General features: G+C 33.4%; 1 protein-coding gene across 1 annotated transcript; it reads left to right on the top strand.

The window, feature by feature from the left end:
• Positions 1 to 11638: 11638 nt before the first annotated feature.
• On the top strand, positions 11639 to 19289 carry LOC110929743 (probable serine/threonine-protein kinase abkC). Its single transcript, XM_022172930.2, has 5 exons — positions 11639 to 12013; positions 13307 to 14642; positions 15640 to 15909; positions 17906 to 18061; positions 18928 to 19289. The coding sequence occupies exons 1-5, from the start codon at positions 12000 to 12002 to the stop codon at positions 19045 to 19047; spliced, it is 1896 nt and encodes a 631-aa protein (XP_022028622.1). The 5' UTR covers positions 11639 to 11999; the 3' UTR covers positions 19048 to 19289.
• Positions 19290 to 20478: the final 1189 nt, after the last annotated feature.

A 20478-nucleotide genomic window follows, 5' to 3' on the forward strand; every position in this document is an offset into this window, starting at 1 on the left:
CTACAATAACAATTATTTCATTTTCGCCTTTGAGTAGTGGTGTTTTCACTTTCCTGTTGATGTGCCCTTTGGTCACTTAAAAGATTGTGGAAGTAGGTTTGCCATGTTAGCTTAATGTCATGTTCTTTGAATAAAACACGTCCATCCTCTCCTTTTATAAACTTCAATACTTCTAGATTTTGTCTTCAACGCTCTCTAGCTTTAGCAATCTTGAACCTCTTAGGCGCCCTTTCTTTAGTTTCTTGGCATTCGCACATCCTCTTATAACCTTAACATACATAAAATAAAGAGTAAAATACCATTTTAGTCCCTGTGGTTAGGGCCATTTTGCCAGTTTAGTTCAAAGGTTTCATTTTTCGCCTATAGGTCCAAAAAGGTTTTACCGTTGCCATTTTAGTCCATTGGGTTGACTTCATCCATTTTTTCTGTTAACGAGAAGGGTAATTCGGTATAGAAAATGATCGAATTCCCCTTCTCGTTAACAAAAAAAGGGCAATGGTGAAACCTTTTTGGACCCACAGGCGAAAAATTAAACTTTTGGACTAAACTGCCAAAATGGCCCAAACCACAGGGACTAAAATGACATTTAACTCTAAAATAAAAGTGAAATAATATCATTTCAAAACATGAAAAGGACCTTTGTGATGAACTTCACATTACATCCCTTAAAAAGTCATAAGCTAACCCGGACACTTTTTTAAAAACTACTTATTAACTTGTAAGCAAACACTTTTTAAAAACTACTTTTTGCATGTTTCCTCCTCCTAAGCCTCCTTATTACGTATTTCCCCAAACCATAAAATCAATTACATATTTCCCCTTTTATGAGAAATTACCCAATTACCCTCAAACAACTCATCTGCGTATATCCCCATTCATATAATCAAGAGAAACCCTACACAACAAGAATGACGTTTCTTCTCCCCCACCAAAGACGACGCTGCTTGTTCATCTTCTTCATCAGGTATGTTCAAAAAATTGAATCTTGTTCATCTTGTTTATTCGTATAATCACGCATAATCACCTCGTAGTTGATCACGTTGATATTGAATACGTAGTTGATCACGTTATTCTGTCAGTGTTCCCACTTTTCCAAAGTAGATGGCTCCCGCAATCCATTTATGTATATGATTTATGTTTATATCATCCATATCATCTTCCTCGTAGTTGATAACTTTTATTTTTAACCGATAACTAGTATATTATTTCTGTATATGATTTATGTACATCATTCCATTGTTTTTATTTTTAATCTATAATGGATGATATGGAAAATAACTTCTTTTATTTTTAATCGATAACTTCTTGTATATGATTTCTGTTCATCATTTCATTACTTTTAAGAGTATCATTCCATTACTTTTATTTTTAATCGATAACTTCTTGTATATGATTTCTGTTCATCAGGTGATGATATGGAAAATAATTCATTTACACCAACTTGGGAGAATGGGGCAGAATCACCAATACTACTTGAGAATGTTGTTGGCCAAGGATCAACTAAGTACAAGATAAAATTAAAATATGGAGGTTACTTTCGGTTAGCTAAGAACTCATACAAAAAACGTTATTGTTTTGGCTTTCAAAAATGTCTTTACATTGACACTTGCATATACGAATTTGATGATTTGAATTAAGAGGTTGCCACTTATTATCCTCTGGATCCAGGAAGCGTTGTTGAAGTTGACCTTGAGACAAAAGGTAATAAGTATTATGGAAGTGTTGTTGAACTAAAGGTAATAAATATTATGGAAGCGTTGTTGAAGTTGACCTTGAGACTAAAGGAAGAACTAAAGGTATTATGAACGAAATTTATGTTTTTATTATGAGTATTATGGTTTTGTGTGTATTGTTTGACAAGAGTAACAAGTAGAAGAATTAGGGTAATACTACATGATCTAGGTAAATATGTAACTGATTTTACATATTAGAATGAGGAAATATGTAAATATTAATTTAATAGTTCATTAAGGGTAAAATAGTTATAAATAAGAGTCATTTAAATGAAAAGGGAAAATCTTTCTATACTTATAAACAAAAATCTTTTTTGGACATGTGTCACTTCCTCATGCTTTTTCAACTTATTTTCCTATTTATCTCTCATATTAAATAATAATAATAATAATAATTTCAAACAAAATATTAGATAAGAATAAATATTTATATAAGGATAAACATTTGTTTTTATTATCATCATATTAAATAATAATCATAATTTTAAACAAAAAATTAGATAAGAATATAAAAGATTATTTATATTATCATATTAAATAATAATAATAATAATAATTTTAAGCAAAAAATTAGTTAAGAATATGAGTAAACTGCTATTTTGGTCCCTGAGGTTTGGGCAGTTTTGCCACTTTAGTCCAAATCTCAAAGTTTTTGCATCTGGGTCCCTGTGGTTTTATTTTTGTTGCCATTTTGGACAAAAAATGAAATAAGGACAGATTTCTAAAAAAAAAAACCCTGTTTTTTTTCCTTTTCCTCAGGGGCAAAAATGGTCATTTTAAATACCCCTCTGTCTCTCTCTATAAATACCCCTCTGTCTCTCTCTTTCTCTCTCTCTCTCTCGAGCAACACCACCGCCACCTTCTCTCTCTTCAATCAACACCACCACCACCTTCGCATCCCAGCCAGCCTCCACCACCACCACATCCTCCCTTAGCGGTGATGGGTGGTGGTTTCTATCCAGATGGTGATGATGACGACAGAACCAGATCCACCGCCGGCCATGGGTGGTGGTTTCTAAATTTGGAGGTCGTAGATCTAGAACCCGACCAGATCCCCGCCGGCCACTGTTGGAACTACGACGAACCCTCCATCTCTCTCTTCAATCAACGCCAGAATGATGTTAATGTTTGCTGATTTGGGGGACGATGTTCATTAACGCTGCCGCACATCATTCGTTGGAACGCTAGTCGTATACGTCACGTCATCAACGCCGCCGCACATTGATGTTGTTGCAGGTTCGATTCAAGGTGATGTTTGCTGATTTGGGGTTCGATTCTACGTCACTCTTTTAAAGAAGTTGTTGCAGGTTAGATTCTCACACACACACATAAGGATGTTAATGTTTGCTGATTTTGGGGATAATGTTATATACCAATCTATTACAGAAAGGTAGGGTTTAAAATGCAGGTGGAACTGAATGTGATCTGGGACGATTTCATGTCAATCTGTGATTTGGGAATTGAATGTGGTTTTGAGGGTTCGGATCAGGATGGTGGTTCAGAGATGTATGTGCAGAAGTGGTGGTTATGAGGCAGAGTACGGTGGTCGGAGTTGAATCTATGGTGACGAAAGCCTATTAACATCGCATGTGGTTGCTCAGCTTCTTCTGTTTCTTGAATCGGAGAATCCTTCGAAAGGGATTATTTAGAGAAGATGATGTTTTAGGGAAATGATAAGGGATTATTTATTTTAATTAATAATTTGTTATAATAACTCATAAAATGACCAATTTGCCCCGTGAGGAAAAGGACAAAAAACCAGTTTTTTTGAGAAATCTGAGTTGATTTTATTTTTGGACTAAAATGGCAACAAAGTGAAACAACAGGGACCCAATTGCAAAAAGTTTGAGATTTGAAAATAAAACAAACAAAATAAAATGTTATAATAAGTAAATAGTACATCAATGTTCATTTTTAAAAGATAAATCTTAATAACTGTTTGTATTAACATATGACATTATGTTTTATTCAACACATGCAATATACGAGTTTTTTTTAAATGTATCTTTTTATTATCTATTACTTCTAATAAATCAAAACAAGCTTAAGCCACATGGCATTAGCTTAAGCCATTACTTGCCACGTGGCATTTGCTTAGACCATTTTTTTTTTTTGCTTTTTCCGCCAAAACCATCCTTCTTAGCTTCTTTAATACGCTTCACTTCACTCCAAAACCCTAATACCCATCTCCTGCATCCGGTTCTTCTTTTTTCATCGATTGATCTTCGAAAAACATAGGTATGTTATTTTTCTTTTCCCTCTTTGATTTTTCTTTGTCATTGTTAAACACTATCTATTTCTTCCTTAAACCCTAGATATCATCTATCGATCTTTAATATGTTATTTGCAATCTCTTGAACCCTAGATTTCTTCATCTTCAATCGCGAGTGGAAGCAACCAGTCCTTATTATGCGGCGTATAAGGTATGTATCCGTGTTTTCAATTTTCTTTTTGCGGCGTTGTTGGTGTCTGGAAGACCTAGCCGGCCACCTCTTCTTAGGGTTTCAGTGATTTCTAACTTATGCATTCATCAATACCTATATTCATTTCTTGAGTGCTTCTGTGATATTTTTCAAGATTTGGTGGTTTTTGAAAGATGGGATCCATCACGGTCTTCTCAAACGATTCATCAAATAGGTAACAATTCTTCAAATATCGATTCATGTTTGATAATGTCGCTTCATGTTTGATGTTCTCTATTTCATCTTTAGGTTTTCCGATTAAATTCACGTATTGAAGTAGATTTTGAGCAATTGTCAGAGGTGACGTTGTTTGCTGACACTATTATAGTTCAACAATTGGGAGTGATGATTTGGCATACCAGAAAGGTTATAGTACAGATTATTGTTTAAGCTTAAGCAATGTTTCATCCATAATTCTCTATTTAAATCCTTAAAATTGTGATGTCTTTGTTGACAACAGGTCCTTTAGAGAGCTGATCATTCTTCCAATCGATTGCAAGCAGGTTCGTGTTCCATAGATTTGGTGTTATTTTGAGTATTCTTTATCATTCTTTAGGTAAATTGTTTTGACTGATTATTTCAAAATTTGAATTTTTGAAATTTATATCAATTATGGATACTTATCAAAGTTGTCTAAATTGTAACGTATTTCCAAATTTATCAAGATAACTTATATTAAAGTTTTAATTGCTTCCAAATTTTGTGTTAGTTTCCATAATTTTCGACAATCACATTAATTTTCAAGTTTCTCAGAATTTGATCTTCTTCTTTTTTTGTAGATCATTCCACTTATTCTACAGGTATGTAAACTAGATTAAATTGTTATGTATTTTAAATGCTTAATCGCACTTTTTTTTAATCATTTTTCTGTATTTTTTGTGATTGATTTTTTTTTCACAATCATTTAGATATTGATTATATTATGAATATATTAACCTTATTGGTTTTGAATTTAAGTTTGAATAATATTTAACTATTTAGGTAAATTGTTTTGACTGATTATTTCAAAATTTGAATTTTTGAAATATATATCAATTATGGATACTTATCAAAGTTGTCTAAATTGTAACGTATTTCCAAATTTATCAAGATAAATTATATTAAAGTTTTAATTTCTTCCAAATTTTGTGTTAGTTTCCATAATTTTCGACAATCACATGAATTTTCAAGTTTCTCAGAATTTGTTCTTCTTCTTTTTTGTAGATCATTCCACTTATTCTGTAGGTATGTAAACTAGATTAGATTGTTATGTATTTTAAATGCTTAATCGCACTTTTTTTAATCATTTTTCTGTATTTTTTGTGATTGATTTTTTTTTCACAATCATTTAGATATTGATTATATTATGAATATATTAACCTCATTGGTTCTGAATTTAAGTTTGAATAATATTTAACTATTTAGGTAAATTGTTTTGACTGATTATTTCAAAATTTGAAATTTTGAAATTTATATCAATTATGGATACTTATCAAAGTTGTCTAAATTGTAACGTATTTCCAAATTTATCAAGATAACTTATATTAAAGTTTTAATTGCTTCCAAATTTTGTGTTAGTTTCCATAATTTTCGACAATCACATTAATTTTCAAGTTTCTCAGGATTTGTTCTTCTTCTTTTTTTGTAGATCATTCCACTTATTCTGTAGGTATGTAAACTAGATTAGATTGTTATGTATTTTAAATGCTTAATCGCACTTTTTTTAATCATTTTTCTGTATTTTTGTGTTGCTGATGATGATTTAAATTTTTTAAATCTAATCTTATTAATGGATCTATTCTTGATGTCTTTGAAAGAGTGATGCTCTTACTGATTTTTTTTATTTTATTTTTTGTTTTTTCATGATAAACCCTAATTTTTATGCAATTGCAGGAGTTTGAATCTTCTTCGAACACAAGAGGTAAGTTTAATGTTATCGTTTTTTGGTGTTTTTTGATCCAGTATAATGCTAGTTTTCATCATTTATGCTAATCTCTATAATTTTTAAGTTATTTTGTTTTTTTTTTTTTTGGCAAATCAAACTATGATATTTTTTGAAATTTGAAAATCTTTGTTTTTTTACTAATAAATTTTGTATTGTATTAATATGTATTAGTGATTATTTTGTTTTGTTTTTTTATTTTTCACGGTTAACCCTAAATTTAATGTCATTTCCGGACTATTAAACTTCGTCGGACATGTTAATAAAAAATTTTAGTTTTATTGTTTTTTTTTTTCTATTTTTTATCCGGTATAATGTTTGGTTTCATACTTTATGCTCATTTAATTTTTGCTGTATTTTTTAGTTACTAATAAATTTGGTATTGTATTTGTAGTGTTTCTATAAATAAATTCATTTATGTTTTTTGAAACCCCTCCTTTTGTTTGTTTTATATTTTTTCCCTCTCTTGTGAGTTTGTTTCTATGTCGGTTGGTTTTGCTTGGCAAGGTTAGACTTTCCTAATAAGTTTTCTTGATTTACGGGATTGGATATTAGTGATTTGATTTTCAGATTTTAAATTTTAAATTTTGAAGTCAATCATTATTTTAAATTTAAATTTTGAAGTAAACCATTATTGTGTTTGATTTTAAATTTTCAATTTCGAAGTCAATTATTATTTTAAATTTAATTTTGAAAGTTTGCCATTAATGTGTTTGATTTTAAATTTCGAATCTGTAAATTGAATTTAAATTTGAAAAGTTAGACTTTCCTAATAAGTTTGCTTGATTTACGGGATTGGATATTAGTGATTTGATTTTCAGATTTTAAATTTTAAATTTTGAAGTCAATCATTATTTTAAATTTAAATTTTGAAGTAAACCATTATTGTGTTTGATTTTAAATTTTGAACGCTTTAAAATCTTGATGATTTTTATGAGATGCTTTGACTATATTATTTGTAATTTTAGGGATGCTTCGAGTCTTCTTCGACTATTGTTTTTGTACTCGAGTTGCATATCTAATTCAAATTGTGTTTTGTAATTTTAGGTGATGAGCTTATTTCAGACTCCTTCCCCTACAAGGAACTCTTGAATGGGATCCTATGAGAAGTTGAAGGAAATGTATATCTTGCACCGTTCTTTATCTATATCTATATATCTATATATCTTAAATGGGATCCTATGGGAAATTGATCTCTATTCGATTCACTGATGTATATTCTTCTCCTCACCATTTTGTTCCATTAATCAACTCATGTGTGCTCTTATGTTTGATACCCGATCTTATTCCAGTGATTAATATCCGCTTGAGTAACCCAATCTGAGTCTGATTTTCTTCGTTAACGATTTAGGTAAAATTTCCCGATTTGGGTTTTCTGCAAGACTAATCATCTAAATTAATTTGTTATTTTTATGGTTTACATCTTAAACCCCAGTTTTACAGTATCTCATAATAATCTTTCTTCATTTTTTAGAATCTGATCAAATTGGGCCATAATATGAAGAAATGTGTTTAAGCTACGACAAGGTGTGTATAGCATTATGATTGATATTATAAAAAAAATAATTATAACAGTTTCTCTTCCTGTAATTTTGTATAGCATTATTTATAAAATGATTACAGGTATGATAAAAAAAATATAAAAGCTGCTCTTCCTGTCTTTTGTTCGCTTCACGTATCTTCGCTAAATCAATATGTTGGAAGGTTTGTGTATGTAGAATTAGTCTGGATACGCCCACGAAAAAAAATGCCGATTAATATTGTATTTCTCATGACAGTATGAAGGCTATGGTTAAGGATAAATGATAAGATCTTCAAAGGGATCGATGCTTTTCAAACTAAAATAGTGCAAGACATTAAGGAGGCTACTCTCTGGTGGATGATTAACAGATCGATAGGCGTCAATCTCTCAATCTGGTCCACTTTCTCTGGTTTAGACTTTGGTTAGTGTATGTGTATAGATAATTTTTTTAAAGTGATTGGATGTGTAATGGGGTAAGAGTATTTTGGATGTATCTTAGTGTGTTTTTTTGGAAGCTTAATTGTTGTTTGTATGCCTCTTTTGGTGATTAATAAAGTTTGGTTTACTGAAAAAAAAAACGCAATTTCAACCGTTTTTACCTAACGGGTGATTTGCTTTATATTTATCTCTAATTGCTCAAGTAGGTAAACTTTGAAAAACTGTTTAAAGACGGACTTATGATTAGTTTGTTTGTATTTATTTTATGTATAGATGTCAAAAGATATTTAGAGGATAACCTGTGATTAACTCGACTAAAACAGGTTGTGATGAAATGAGTCTTTTTTTTAAAATGGGTCTTTTCAAAATTGGTGAGGCTGTGGTATAAATGAAGCTTTTCAAAATCATATTAGATATTACACACACAGAATAATAATATTGAGGGTTGAATGTATGTGACCCTATAAATATAGAGGTGTACTTTACTTTAATTTTTTTCTATTATAGAAATTCCAATGTGATGGTATTTTTGTTGTTTCCTCTATTATTTTCTCTATATAATATAGAATAGAGGTTCCAATGTAAATGCTCTAAACATAGACGTTTACTTTACATTCTTGCTTTTGTATGTTTTTATGGCTCTTTACAATAAGAAAAAGTTTAAGAAACCAATTAAAAATTTATGATGGAGAAAAGGAAAGGATGATACTTTAAATGTTAAAGTGTTTTTTTTATACTTTTATTTGTTATAAATTAAATTTTCCTACCCGGAAAATTTCCGGGTTATAACCTTATTTTTTTCTATAACAGTAAAAGGGATTTATAGCAAATCAAGTGTTGGAGGGTAGCCAACCAGTTGATATCTCTAAGAACCCGTTTGAATTGTTCTTACACTTAAGTAAGAATCTATTTTTTTTTCAAATTAATTTCATGTACATAAAACAGTAATTAACTCTTTTGAGTTAATTACTGTTTCGTCCTGTGATTTGTTAAAAATCACTATTTCAGTCCATTACTTTAAAAATTGCGATTTCAGTCCGTGTGGTTTCACTTTCGTGACCATTTTCAGTCCCTGTGGTTTCACTTTCGTAACCATTTCAATCCATTTATTCTGTAAGTACAGGGACTGAAATGGTTACGAGGTGAACTGAAATGGTTACGAAAGTGAAACCACAAGGACTGAAATCACAATTTTTAAACTAATACACTGAAATAGTGATTTTTGACAAACTACAGGGACGAAAACAGTAATTAACTCTTTTTAATAATCTAGCAATAGAGCTTTAAATTCTAAGTCGTCCTGATTGGAATTGATAATGTTAGAGGATGAATGCGATAGTGGAGTTAAAGAAGACATCATGAAAACATCATGAAAGTTTAGTTGACAAAAACTTAATTTGTAACGAACATTATGTAGATGTCCTATTGGGACGTGCTCAACTGTCTCAAAATATTAGGATTAACAAATCACACTTTAACGCTTCTACGTTTAAATTATTTTATGTGTTTAGTTGGTGTTTAGCCACCCGCGAAGCTCGCGGGGTCTTAGGCTAGTATATTATATAAAATTATATTTATGCAACCCGTGTAATACACGGGGTTTTAATCTAGTATCTATACTATATAATAAAAGAAACTATTTGAGGGACACATGTCGCTCTATGAGATGGTCTCAATTTTATTTTCCCGTTTAAATAAATATTATTATGAAAAGTCGATTATTAATAATATTAAATTTAAAATTTAAAATTTAAAATTTATAGAAGAGATTTAGGATTTTTTTTAAACTGGATTCACGATATAATCTTATTGATTGTATCAATATAAATATCATATTCATGTTCAATAATCTTATTGACTGTCATATTCATGTTCAATTAAAAATTAAGTTTACCTATAATATCATAATATTTTATTAAGAGTAAATTAAGATTTTGGCTCCTGTGGTTATATCACTTTTACTCTTTTAGCTCAAAAAAGAATTTTTTAACATCTGAGCTCCCAACGTCTTTTTTCTAACCTTTTTGGCCCTAACGTCTTTTTTAAACGCATTTGGCCCTAACATTTAATGGATGGGGTTAGTGTTAGGGGCCAAAAGGATTAGAAAATAATGGAAGTCATGACAGTGGAATAATCGATAAAACCTAGCCTCCCATCCAAGATGAACCGCGTCACCCATATTCGCCCTTCACCTAGATGCCGCAGAAAATAATGGGGAGAGTGGAAGTCAAACCTGGGTCACAAGGAACACCAACTCTTTCCCGAGCCACTCCACCACTACCTCCTTTGAACCTACTTCACCCCATAAAATATATAACATAAAATATACAAATAAAATGATTGTTTGTTTGTTTGTTTGGAGTTCTGAAATTCCTGTAATTATTTATAGTTTTAAAATAAACACAGACGAATAAAACTAGAATTAGACGTTCTTAATTAACTGGCGTTTCATATCATGATTAGTGACATATATGGCATTTATGAAATTGACCTATAAATGTTGGTCATTGTAAGGATATTGAATGAATGAACAAAGAAAATTGATTTGGTTTGAAAAATTTATTTAACAATTTAACATAATAATAAATAAAAAAACAAGGTAAAATGTTATAATAAGTGTATAGTACATCAAAGTTCATTTTTTAGAAAACACATCTTGACGACTAAATGTGTTAATGGATTACATTATACGTGTAATACATATGTTTATTCAACTTGTGCAATACACGACTTTTTAAAAGATGTAACTATTAGTGTAATATATATGAGTTAGGAGGCGGAAATATGTAATTGATTTTATAGTTTGGGATAATACGTAATAAGTAGGTTTAGGAGAGCGAAATATATAATTTTTTTTAACTTCTTTTACGAAAAGTAATAAGTTAATAATAACTCCTTTGTAAGACCATGTGTAGTGGTTTACATGAATAATCCCCCCACCTATGGGCATTTTGCGACACGTGTCATCCCAGTCAGCAAAGGGGCATTATGGGCGTTATTCACAAATAGGCGTAGTGGGATAATGCCCCATCAATGATTACTCAATTATTTAAAAAAATAAAAATAAACTAAATAATATTAGTTGTAATATTCTTATTGGTCAAACACATGAATGGAGAAGACATCAATGGACATATACGACGTTTTTTATATAACGCCAATGCAATTTTTTTTTTCAAAAATAACTAGGTTATAACTCCGTGTATTACACGGGTCGAATAAATGAATTTTATATACTAAATAATAAAACAATATGTCTTTAAAACCTCCTTTACTGCACGGGTTGAATAAATATAATTTTATATATTAAATAATAAAAAATTATATCTATAAAAACAATGACGTGTATTACACGGGATGAACAAATGTAATATTGTTTACCAAATAATAAAATAATACATCTTTAAAAACCTCATTTATTACATGAGTTAAATAAATGCTATTTTATATATTGCCCAAAAACGCCCTACGTAATTGAGGGAGGGGGTGAGGGTGGGGGTGGGGGTGGGGGGTTTTTTTTTTTCGAAAATAATGCCTCACTACGGTAGTCTAAGCTTAACCCAAACACATCCATAACCCAAACCCCAAACCAAATCGTACAAGTTTCAACAACCAAGGTACAACTTCAAACAACAGCCCTAACAACGTTCTCTCACAATAACAGAGGCACCCTACGAAGCGGTACATTTCGATAACCCTTGGTGGCAATAGCACAACAAAATCACCGCAACTGCCTCCACAATCGTCCTCCGTTCACTCAATCACCGCCCAAAATCATCGCAACCGCCATGCTCCTCCGCCGTCAACGGCCAGGATCACAACACCGACGAACATGATTCAATGATTACGCTGGGAACAACTAACAATGCCAGCATGTGTCCTGTTTCACCTAGGGATTTTTCACCGATATTCGTCTAATTTACATGGCCTTATCAAGGTATGCGGATATTAAGGAGCTATTTTTTTTTTTTTTTATAAACGGTGGTCTGAAATTAGGGTTTAGGTTTAATTCTAAGTTATGATTGACATTTGACTGGTTATTTGGTGTTGTAGTTGTTTATTGTGTTGTGTATTGAGAGTTGTTTGAGTACATATTGTGTTTTGTGTTATAGTTGATGTATGATTTTAAGCATGTGCATCTTGCTTTTGTTAAGTGTGGTATCTAATAATTATGTGACATGTGGTTGGTTTGTTTATTGAGTTTTATGTGTTAATTACCTCAACTATAAAATTAGTGTGCTTTTTTCATAACAGGAAGATTCAAACTTGAGTCATAGTTATCAAAGGTGCTAGGCGCAAAACAAGCGAGGGCCTAAGAAAAGAAAACGCACTTGAATGAAAAAAAATAAAAAAATATTATGTATTAGAGTGATATTATTCTTCAAACAAAATAAACAAAAACTATTATATAATGTTTAATATCATCTAATTAGTATCAAAAGCTCTAAGATAGTGAAGGTTCAAATGTAATTCCAAAACTTGAAAGTTCTAAACGAGATCAGAAATGTGGATGAAAGTTGCTTTGATCGGTATTGTGGAAGCTTATATTGTGGAGAAGATAAAATTTTTTGCATTAGATAATTAATAAAAAGAATAAATTGGTATTTAGTGCGCATGGAGAGCTGAAGCGAGCACCTAGGAACTAGAAGTGCAATTAATGGGCCTAGGCACATGATTAAGGGTAGTGGTATTCCTTGGTAAGCTATTTCACCTTTTAACCATGAACATTAGGATTCACTAGGCAATTCTTGATCATTTCACATTATAATATTATAGGTCTAGACTTAGAAAACAGACATTAGTTTTGGACTTGAGTCTCTATTTGGAATTTCGGTTTACCAGCTGAATTGAAAACAATAGCTGGAATTCTTTCATGGAAAATTGGATTTTAATAATCCAAACTGTGACCCATTAGCCATATAATGCGTACCGGGCTACCGGAAATGTGACCAATAACACACACTCCTAACTTTCACTTTCGCTGTCACTTGTCAAGGGCAATCTCAAATGGAAAAGTAACTATGTGTGCCCCTAATGAACAGTTGATTGATTGTTATCCCAATCAGGATGTTGTAAACTGTTTTGAAACAACGAAAATGAAAATCAGGAGCAGTCGAGCAGACATAGTTACTTCTTTGTTAGAGTGGGATCGCCCTTGGCAACGTAAGTGAGGCGTATCAGTGATCACAATGCCACTATTATATTTAACTTGGTACATTATACTATGCAGGTTGTTGGCTGTTGCCAACGTTAGAAAGGCAGCACATTCCATTCTCCCAACCCGTAACATCTATTTCTCCGAACTAAACAATCGCGGAACCCAATTGGTAGTCGGGTTTTCCCGCTCCTACTATAAACTATCTTCACAGTATAATATTCATGGCAAACGCCTCACTTCTTGTACATTCCATCAAGCAAAGGGAACCCTATGGAGTTACAAACATTTTCAAAGATTCTATTTCATATCCGCAAGCACTAAAGTTTCACACCGTGCTCAAATCGCATGGAGAACGGTCTCCCAAATCTGTACCTACAATTGGCCATCACAACCGATGAATCGGATCGCTTGTGCGGTTAGTTTTGCGTTAAGTAGATCGCAGTTGATTGCTCCCGGTATATTAGCGTTTGTGTTAGGCGAACTCGCATGCACGCAAAGAACATGGGCCGAAGCCGATGGGTTTTTGTATAAAACCGATCTTTACACACACGCGCAAGATGGGCGTGTTTACTTAACCTCATTTATCTTCTCTCTTGTAGAAGTTTTGATATTATGCTTTAGAGCGGTATATTTAGCATTTCTGTTTGCACCATGTATAGCTATGGCTCCTTTTGCCGATTCATTCGGCGTCGAGTTTCGTAACAAATGGCTACGGTGTGTCCATTACACTTTAAAAAAGGCCGGGCCCGCGTTTATCAAATGGGGTCAGTGGGCCGCTTCAAGGCCCGATCTTTTTCCAAACGATTTATGCGCAGAGCTTGCAGAACTTCAAACAAAAGCACCGGCACATAGCTACGCGTACACAAAGAAAACTATCGAAAAAGCATTTAGCCGTTCATTACCCGAAATATTCGAAAATTTCGAGGAAGAACCGGTAGCTTCCGGAAGTATAGCTCAAGTTCATCGAGCAACGTTAAAGTTTCGACATCCCGGTCAACGTATCAAGCCTATTCTTGTTGCGGTTAAGGTTAGACATCCGGGAGTCAGTGAAGCGATTAGAAGGGATTTTATATTGTTAAATATATTTGCGAAAGTGTCGGTGTTTATTCCTACTTTGAAATGGTTGAGACTCGATGAAAGCATACAGCAATTTGCTGTATTTATGATGTCGCAAGTTGATCTTTCGAGAGAGGCGGCTCATTTGAGTCGGTTTATTTACAATTTTAGAAGATGGAAAGATGTGTCGTTCCCTAGGCCGTTATATCCGCTCGTACATCCGGCTATTTTAGTGGAAACGTTTGAGCATGGTGAAAGTATTTTGCATTATGTGGATGAGCTTGAAGGACATGTAGGCGTTAAATCTGGCCTTGCGCATATTGGGACTCATGCACTTCTAAAGATGCTTTTGGTATGTTTTTATATGCTCTCATGGAATGTAACTCAAATATAATGATGCGATATAACGATATTCATAACATAAGTTTTTTTAATATTATTATTTTTCAAGGGTACTCGCACCAAAATGCAAAACACTCACATTTTTCCCATTGTCTGCAACTTACTTTTCTTTTTACCCTTGTATGTAAAGCATACTTATCTTTTTCATGCTATTGTATGTAACATTTTTGTATTGTGGTGCAATTGTTTTACATATAATTGCACAAAAATATAAGCATAATACATACAATAGTAAAATGTTAAGTAAATTATGTACACTTGAAAAAAGTGAAAGTATGTTATGCTACATTTTGGTGCTATTAGTATTCAACACTGATCTTGCATTGAGGTTGTAAAGATATGTTATTATGTTTAATTTGTAATGTTTTTATTTTTAAGTTTGTATAACTTCATCATATAATGTATAAATTAGGTATTAATTTAGACATTTATTTTTATATATAGTAGAATTCTATTTACTTTGCTGATTTACCTTTCCATACTAATTTTTTCCAGTTAACCAATTAGTTTCCAAAATAATTATTAGAGTAAAATGCCATTTTCGTCCCCGAGGTTTAACCACTTTTGAGACTTTCGTCCAAAGGTTTGTTTTTCCACATCTGAGGCCTCGTGGTTTCTAAATCTTGCTATTTTAATCTGACTCGTTAACTCCATCTATAATTTCTGTTAACTTTTTGTTAAAAGACCAAAATATCCTTGTTTATATGTTTTAATTATTATATATGAGGGGTTTTTATGTCTTTGTACCCTTAATAATAATTTTTTTATATCACAATCAATTCTAACAAATACAAAGGTTTTAATAGAGAAATACATAAAAAGACAAACATGCCCTTAATGAACCAGACTCTAAACCACAAAGAAGTGCTTAGTGTGTGTTGCTTCACCGTTTTCTTGTATATTAATTACAATCCTGCCCCTAAACTTGTTTCAATTTTCATTTCCAGGTTGACAATTTCATCCATGCAGATATGCATCCAGGAAACATTCTTGTAAGAATGACACAGGGCCCAGCTCCAGATACTGGGCTGTTTAAATCGAAACCTCATGTAATCTTCCTTGATGTTGGCATGACTGCTGAACTTTGCAAAAAAGATCGGGTCAACCTGATTGAGTTTTTCAAGGCTATTGCGCTTCAAAATGGCCGTGCTGCCGCTGAACACACCCTTAAGTTTTCCAAACATCAAAGCTGCCCAAATCCTGCAGCTTTCATCAAGGTCAGTCAAAACTCTTCTGACTTCTTTATGTATGCCATTTTCGCCACTGAGGTTTGGTCAGTTTTGTGACTTTCTTCTAAAGGTTTGTTTATCCGCATCTGGATCCAAAAGGTTTGAAATCTTGCCGTTTTCATCCGGCTTGTTAACTCCATCCATTTTCTTCGTTAAGTCAGGGGTATTTCCGTCTTTTTTATTAACTTAAAGGGCAATTCGGTCAAACAGATATGGTCAGGTGTATTTTAAATGCTTGTACATAAAGTGAAAAAGACCAAATTGCCCTTTAAGTTAACAAAAAAGACGGAAATATCCTTGACGTAATGGAGAAAAATGGATGGAGTTAACGAGCTGGATGAAAATGGCAAGATTTCAAACCTTTTGGATCCAGATGCCGAAAAACAAACCTTTGGACGAAAGTCACAAAACTGGCCAAACCTCAGAGACGAAAAATGACATTTTACTCCATTATAGAATAAGAACATATTTTTTTACATCGAGTAAATTACAAGTTTTGTCCTTTATGTTTGTCCCAAATATCAGGCGCTGTCCTTTACCTTTAAAATTGATGAGTTTTGTCCTTTATGTTTGTCCCAAATATCAGGCGCTGTCCTTTACCTTTAAAATTGATGAGTTTTGTCCTTAACGTTTTAAAATCATGCACGGTTTGTCCTTTAGGCCAAACCCAGTTAGATTTTTTGGTTAAATTTGATCATGTGCCTTGCACATAAGGGTATTTTTGTCATTTCATTATTCAAGGGCTATTGTGTAAAACAATTTATATTAGAGGGACTATTATGTGAAATTTAAAAGGATATGTTAAATAAAAATCTGCACATTCTCCCTCTCTAAATTAACTCAAGTCTGCACATTCACTCTCTCTCTAAACTAAACTCTTTCTCTCTCTCTCTTCTAAGAACTAAGAAGGTGATGGTGGTGGTCCGGCGTGACGGTGATGATGGTGATCCGGAGGATGGAGGTGGTGTGGTTGTTTTAGGGGGGACGGTGGAGGTGGTGTCGTCATCGTCAATCTCCGATCAGACTCTCTCTCTCTCTTCTAGGAAGGCGACGGTGGAGGTGGTGTCTCTTTCTTTCTAAATTAACTCAAGTCTGCACATCATCTCCTCCACCTACACTTCCACCGCCATCGTCACTGTCGACAAGTTCCGATCTCCGATCAGATCTCCTCTTTCCGGTACCATCAATGTCGCGCCGTCAATCTCCGATCAGATCTCCTACAACTGGTACTGTTAATTGCGTTTTCTGTTATGGTTTCTGATAAAACTCAAGGATGGAGTGGTGATTCGTTCGATAGATACATGGAGTATAAGTATGTAGTATTCAATTTTGTTGCTAACTGTGTGATTTAGTTCAGTTTTGATACGTTTTTGTGAATTGTTGACTAATTTTGACTTTTGAGATGTTTTGATTATGATCTGATTTCATTACTAATTGTCTGATTCACTTCAATTTTGACCGTATTTTGTTCAGATGATTTCGTAGGGGTGGATAGTTTGTAGTTTGGGGATAGTTTGTAGCTCTGTATTTTTGTTTGTTCAGGCGATGGTGGAGATAGTGGGTGGTCGGCGGCAGGTGAGGGGGGGACGTGGTGGTGGTCGGCGGCAGGTGAGGGTGGGAGGTGGTGGCGGCAGGTGGTTGGAAAGAGAGAGAGAGTGTGTGTGGGTGTGTTGAGAAAGTGCAGGATGTTTTATTTGTTTTCTAAAAATTATTTATAAATTAGGATGTGAAAAGACAATACTACCCTCATGTGCAGTGCACATGACATGAATTAAATGGAAATTATAACTGGGTTTAGCCTAAAGGACAAACCGTGCATGATTTTGAAACATTAAGGACATAACTCATCAATTTTAAAGGTAAAGGACAGCGCCTGAAATTTGGGAAAAACATAAAGGACAAAAGTTGTAATTTACTCTTTTACATTATATGATGTTTATAGTTTGTTGAAGTGTGCAACATTAAAGAAAGTGATTTGTGACAGGATGTTGAGAAATCGTTTAACTTATGGAGGTCTGCAGAAGGTGAATCTTTAAATCCTGCAGACTGCATGCAACAGTTGCTTGAACAAGTCAGGCGTCATAGAGTTAATATTGACGGCAATGTGTGCACTGTAATAGTAACCACTTTGGTTTTAGAGGTAGCTTCTTGCATCTTTGAACTTTTCTTTTCTTTTTTTTCGTTCATGCTCTATTATCAGGAATGTTCACAGTCTGGTTCACCGGTTTCAACGAAACTTCGTGCCAAACTGCTAACAAAAGGCAGACTGCTAACTACGGTTTTGGGAAACGACAAACCAAAATCGGCCGGGTTGGGTGGGCTGGTTTCAGCAGTTTGAACTGATTTTTGTTTTCAAAGTCGTTAGTTTTGGTTGAATATTCTAAAATGTTGAGTAAAGTACACGGATAGTCCCTGTGGTTTTCTAAAATTTTGGATTTAGTCCCTAACTTTTCAAAAGCACACGGATGGTCCCGATGGTTTGCACTTTGTAACGCACTTAGTCCCCAGCTTTTGTCAAAAGTACATGGATGGTCCCTATGGTTTGCACTTTGTAACACATTTAGTCCTAAACTTGGACCTCCTGAAATCGTTAGATTTGTTGGCTGGGGATTAAATGCGTTACAAAGTGCAAACCACCGAGACTATTCGTGTACTTTTGAAAGGCAAGGGACCAAATCCAAAATTTTGAAAAACCATAGGGACTATCCGTGTACTTAACTCTAAAATGTTCAAAGATAGTTTAAGAATATAATGCATATACGTAATTGCATATTCTAAAATGAAAAAAAAAAAAATAATAATAAACAAATAAAAAAGGTTAATCGGTCGGTTCCAATTTGTCAGTTGAGTCATGAACTGAACCGTATAAATCTCAAAACTAGCCGATCTGCTCCGGTTTGGACCGTTTAGTCGATCTTTAACAGTTGAATACCCCTGCTTACCATTTTGATTATTCTTTTTACCAAATTTCTTAGTTTTCCATTCGCCGTCTTCTTTTTGATGCAGGGTTGGCAACGGAAGCTGGATCCCGAGTATGATGTGATCCACACATTGCAAAATCTTCTATTTAAAACGGATTTGGTGGAGGATTTATTCTATACAATTGAAGGACTCATGGCTCCATGAGGAAAGCTTCAACATCCATTCCTCCCTTATAAATATATCATGTCATTTTTACAATGTGTTTTGCAGGAATAAGAAAGAAAAAAAAGAGTTCTAGTAGACTACATGATTTGATTGTCTTGTAACAAACAATAAACACACACCTGCACCTTCAAGAACGAAAGGGCCTTTTTCTTCTTTTCATTTTGATCATTGTTTGTATAACTTGTAACGTTCTAAATCCCAAGAGTCGATTTTGTTTTTTCCTTGCATGTTGGTAATAAAAAGGTTGAAAATGTATCAGAAAAGAAGTAAAAACATAATTGAGTGCAGAGTTGACGAAACATTAGGTTTGATGTGGTTTCATCAACGCTGCACTCAATGACGTTTTAAGTTCTCTGAAAAGTTCGGCCCGATCTGTATCTGCTGAGTTATGGTTTCCCTAAATTATTGAATTTATGCCTATTTTATAATGGTTGGTGACTGGTAAGAGGAGGAGCCAGTTGATTTGTGTAGTACGCATCAAGCATTGTACTTCATGTGTGGACTTGCATGGGTTTTTGCTAGCTGTACCTGTACTTGTTCCTCCACCTCGTACTTATTGTACTCTTTTATCTTTTGTACTACAAATTATGTATATTTCTCGTCAGTTGACTTGTATACAAAATAATTATATGTATAGTTCTCTTCCCAAGAAAAAATGAAATTTTTTAATAATTATATAACCTTTTCTAGATAAAGAATTTCAATTCAACTTAAAATGCCAAAGTACGATGCTAGTAGAACACAGGGTAGTAACTCTATATTGTGAATCTGTTATGTTATATTTAGTTGAAGTATGATAGTCATCTTGCTTGGAATAAACTAATAAAGTTACTTATAATCATATTCGGTGCATCGATGTCTTTTGACTTGTAGATACGTAAAAAAAACAAGAAATGTGTATCCGATGGTATAGAACACTTCCTAGAATTCTTGAATTCTTCTACCTAGAGGTGCACAAAAAACTAGAACCCGGGTATTAGAAAAACCAGGTTTTTTAAACCCGAATCTACCCGTAGGATAGGGACCGGATATGCATATTCTGTTCAATACCCGAACCCGGGTTTTCAGCGTACCCGGGTTTTCGTAATACCCGAGTTTTTGTAATACCCGGACCCGTTGTGTAGTACTTTTTTTGAATGTTTAGAGCTGTGTGAGGCTTTTTTGGGCAGATTTCAAGGGATACAATATTATAAGTATAAGTTTTCATTATATTTCTATCATTCTATGTTTTAAGCCAAAAAAATGAATCGAAAAACCCGATATATAGCCGAACCTTACCCGGACCCAGAAATAGGGTATTCTAATACCCCGGGTATTGAAAACCCGAACCCGTGTACACAGGGTATAGATTTTTTGGCCAATACTGGACCCGAACCGAGTATGGCTAATACCCGAAAAGTCAAAACCCGG

This window comes from Helianthus annuus, chromosome 3 (assembly GCF_002127325.2).
Source record: "Helianthus annuus cultivar XRQ/B chromosome 3, HanXRQr2.0-SUNRISE, whole genome shotgun sequence".
NCBI lineage: Eukaryota > Viridiplantae > Streptophyta > Magnoliopsida > Asterales > Asteraceae > Helianthus > Helianthus annuus.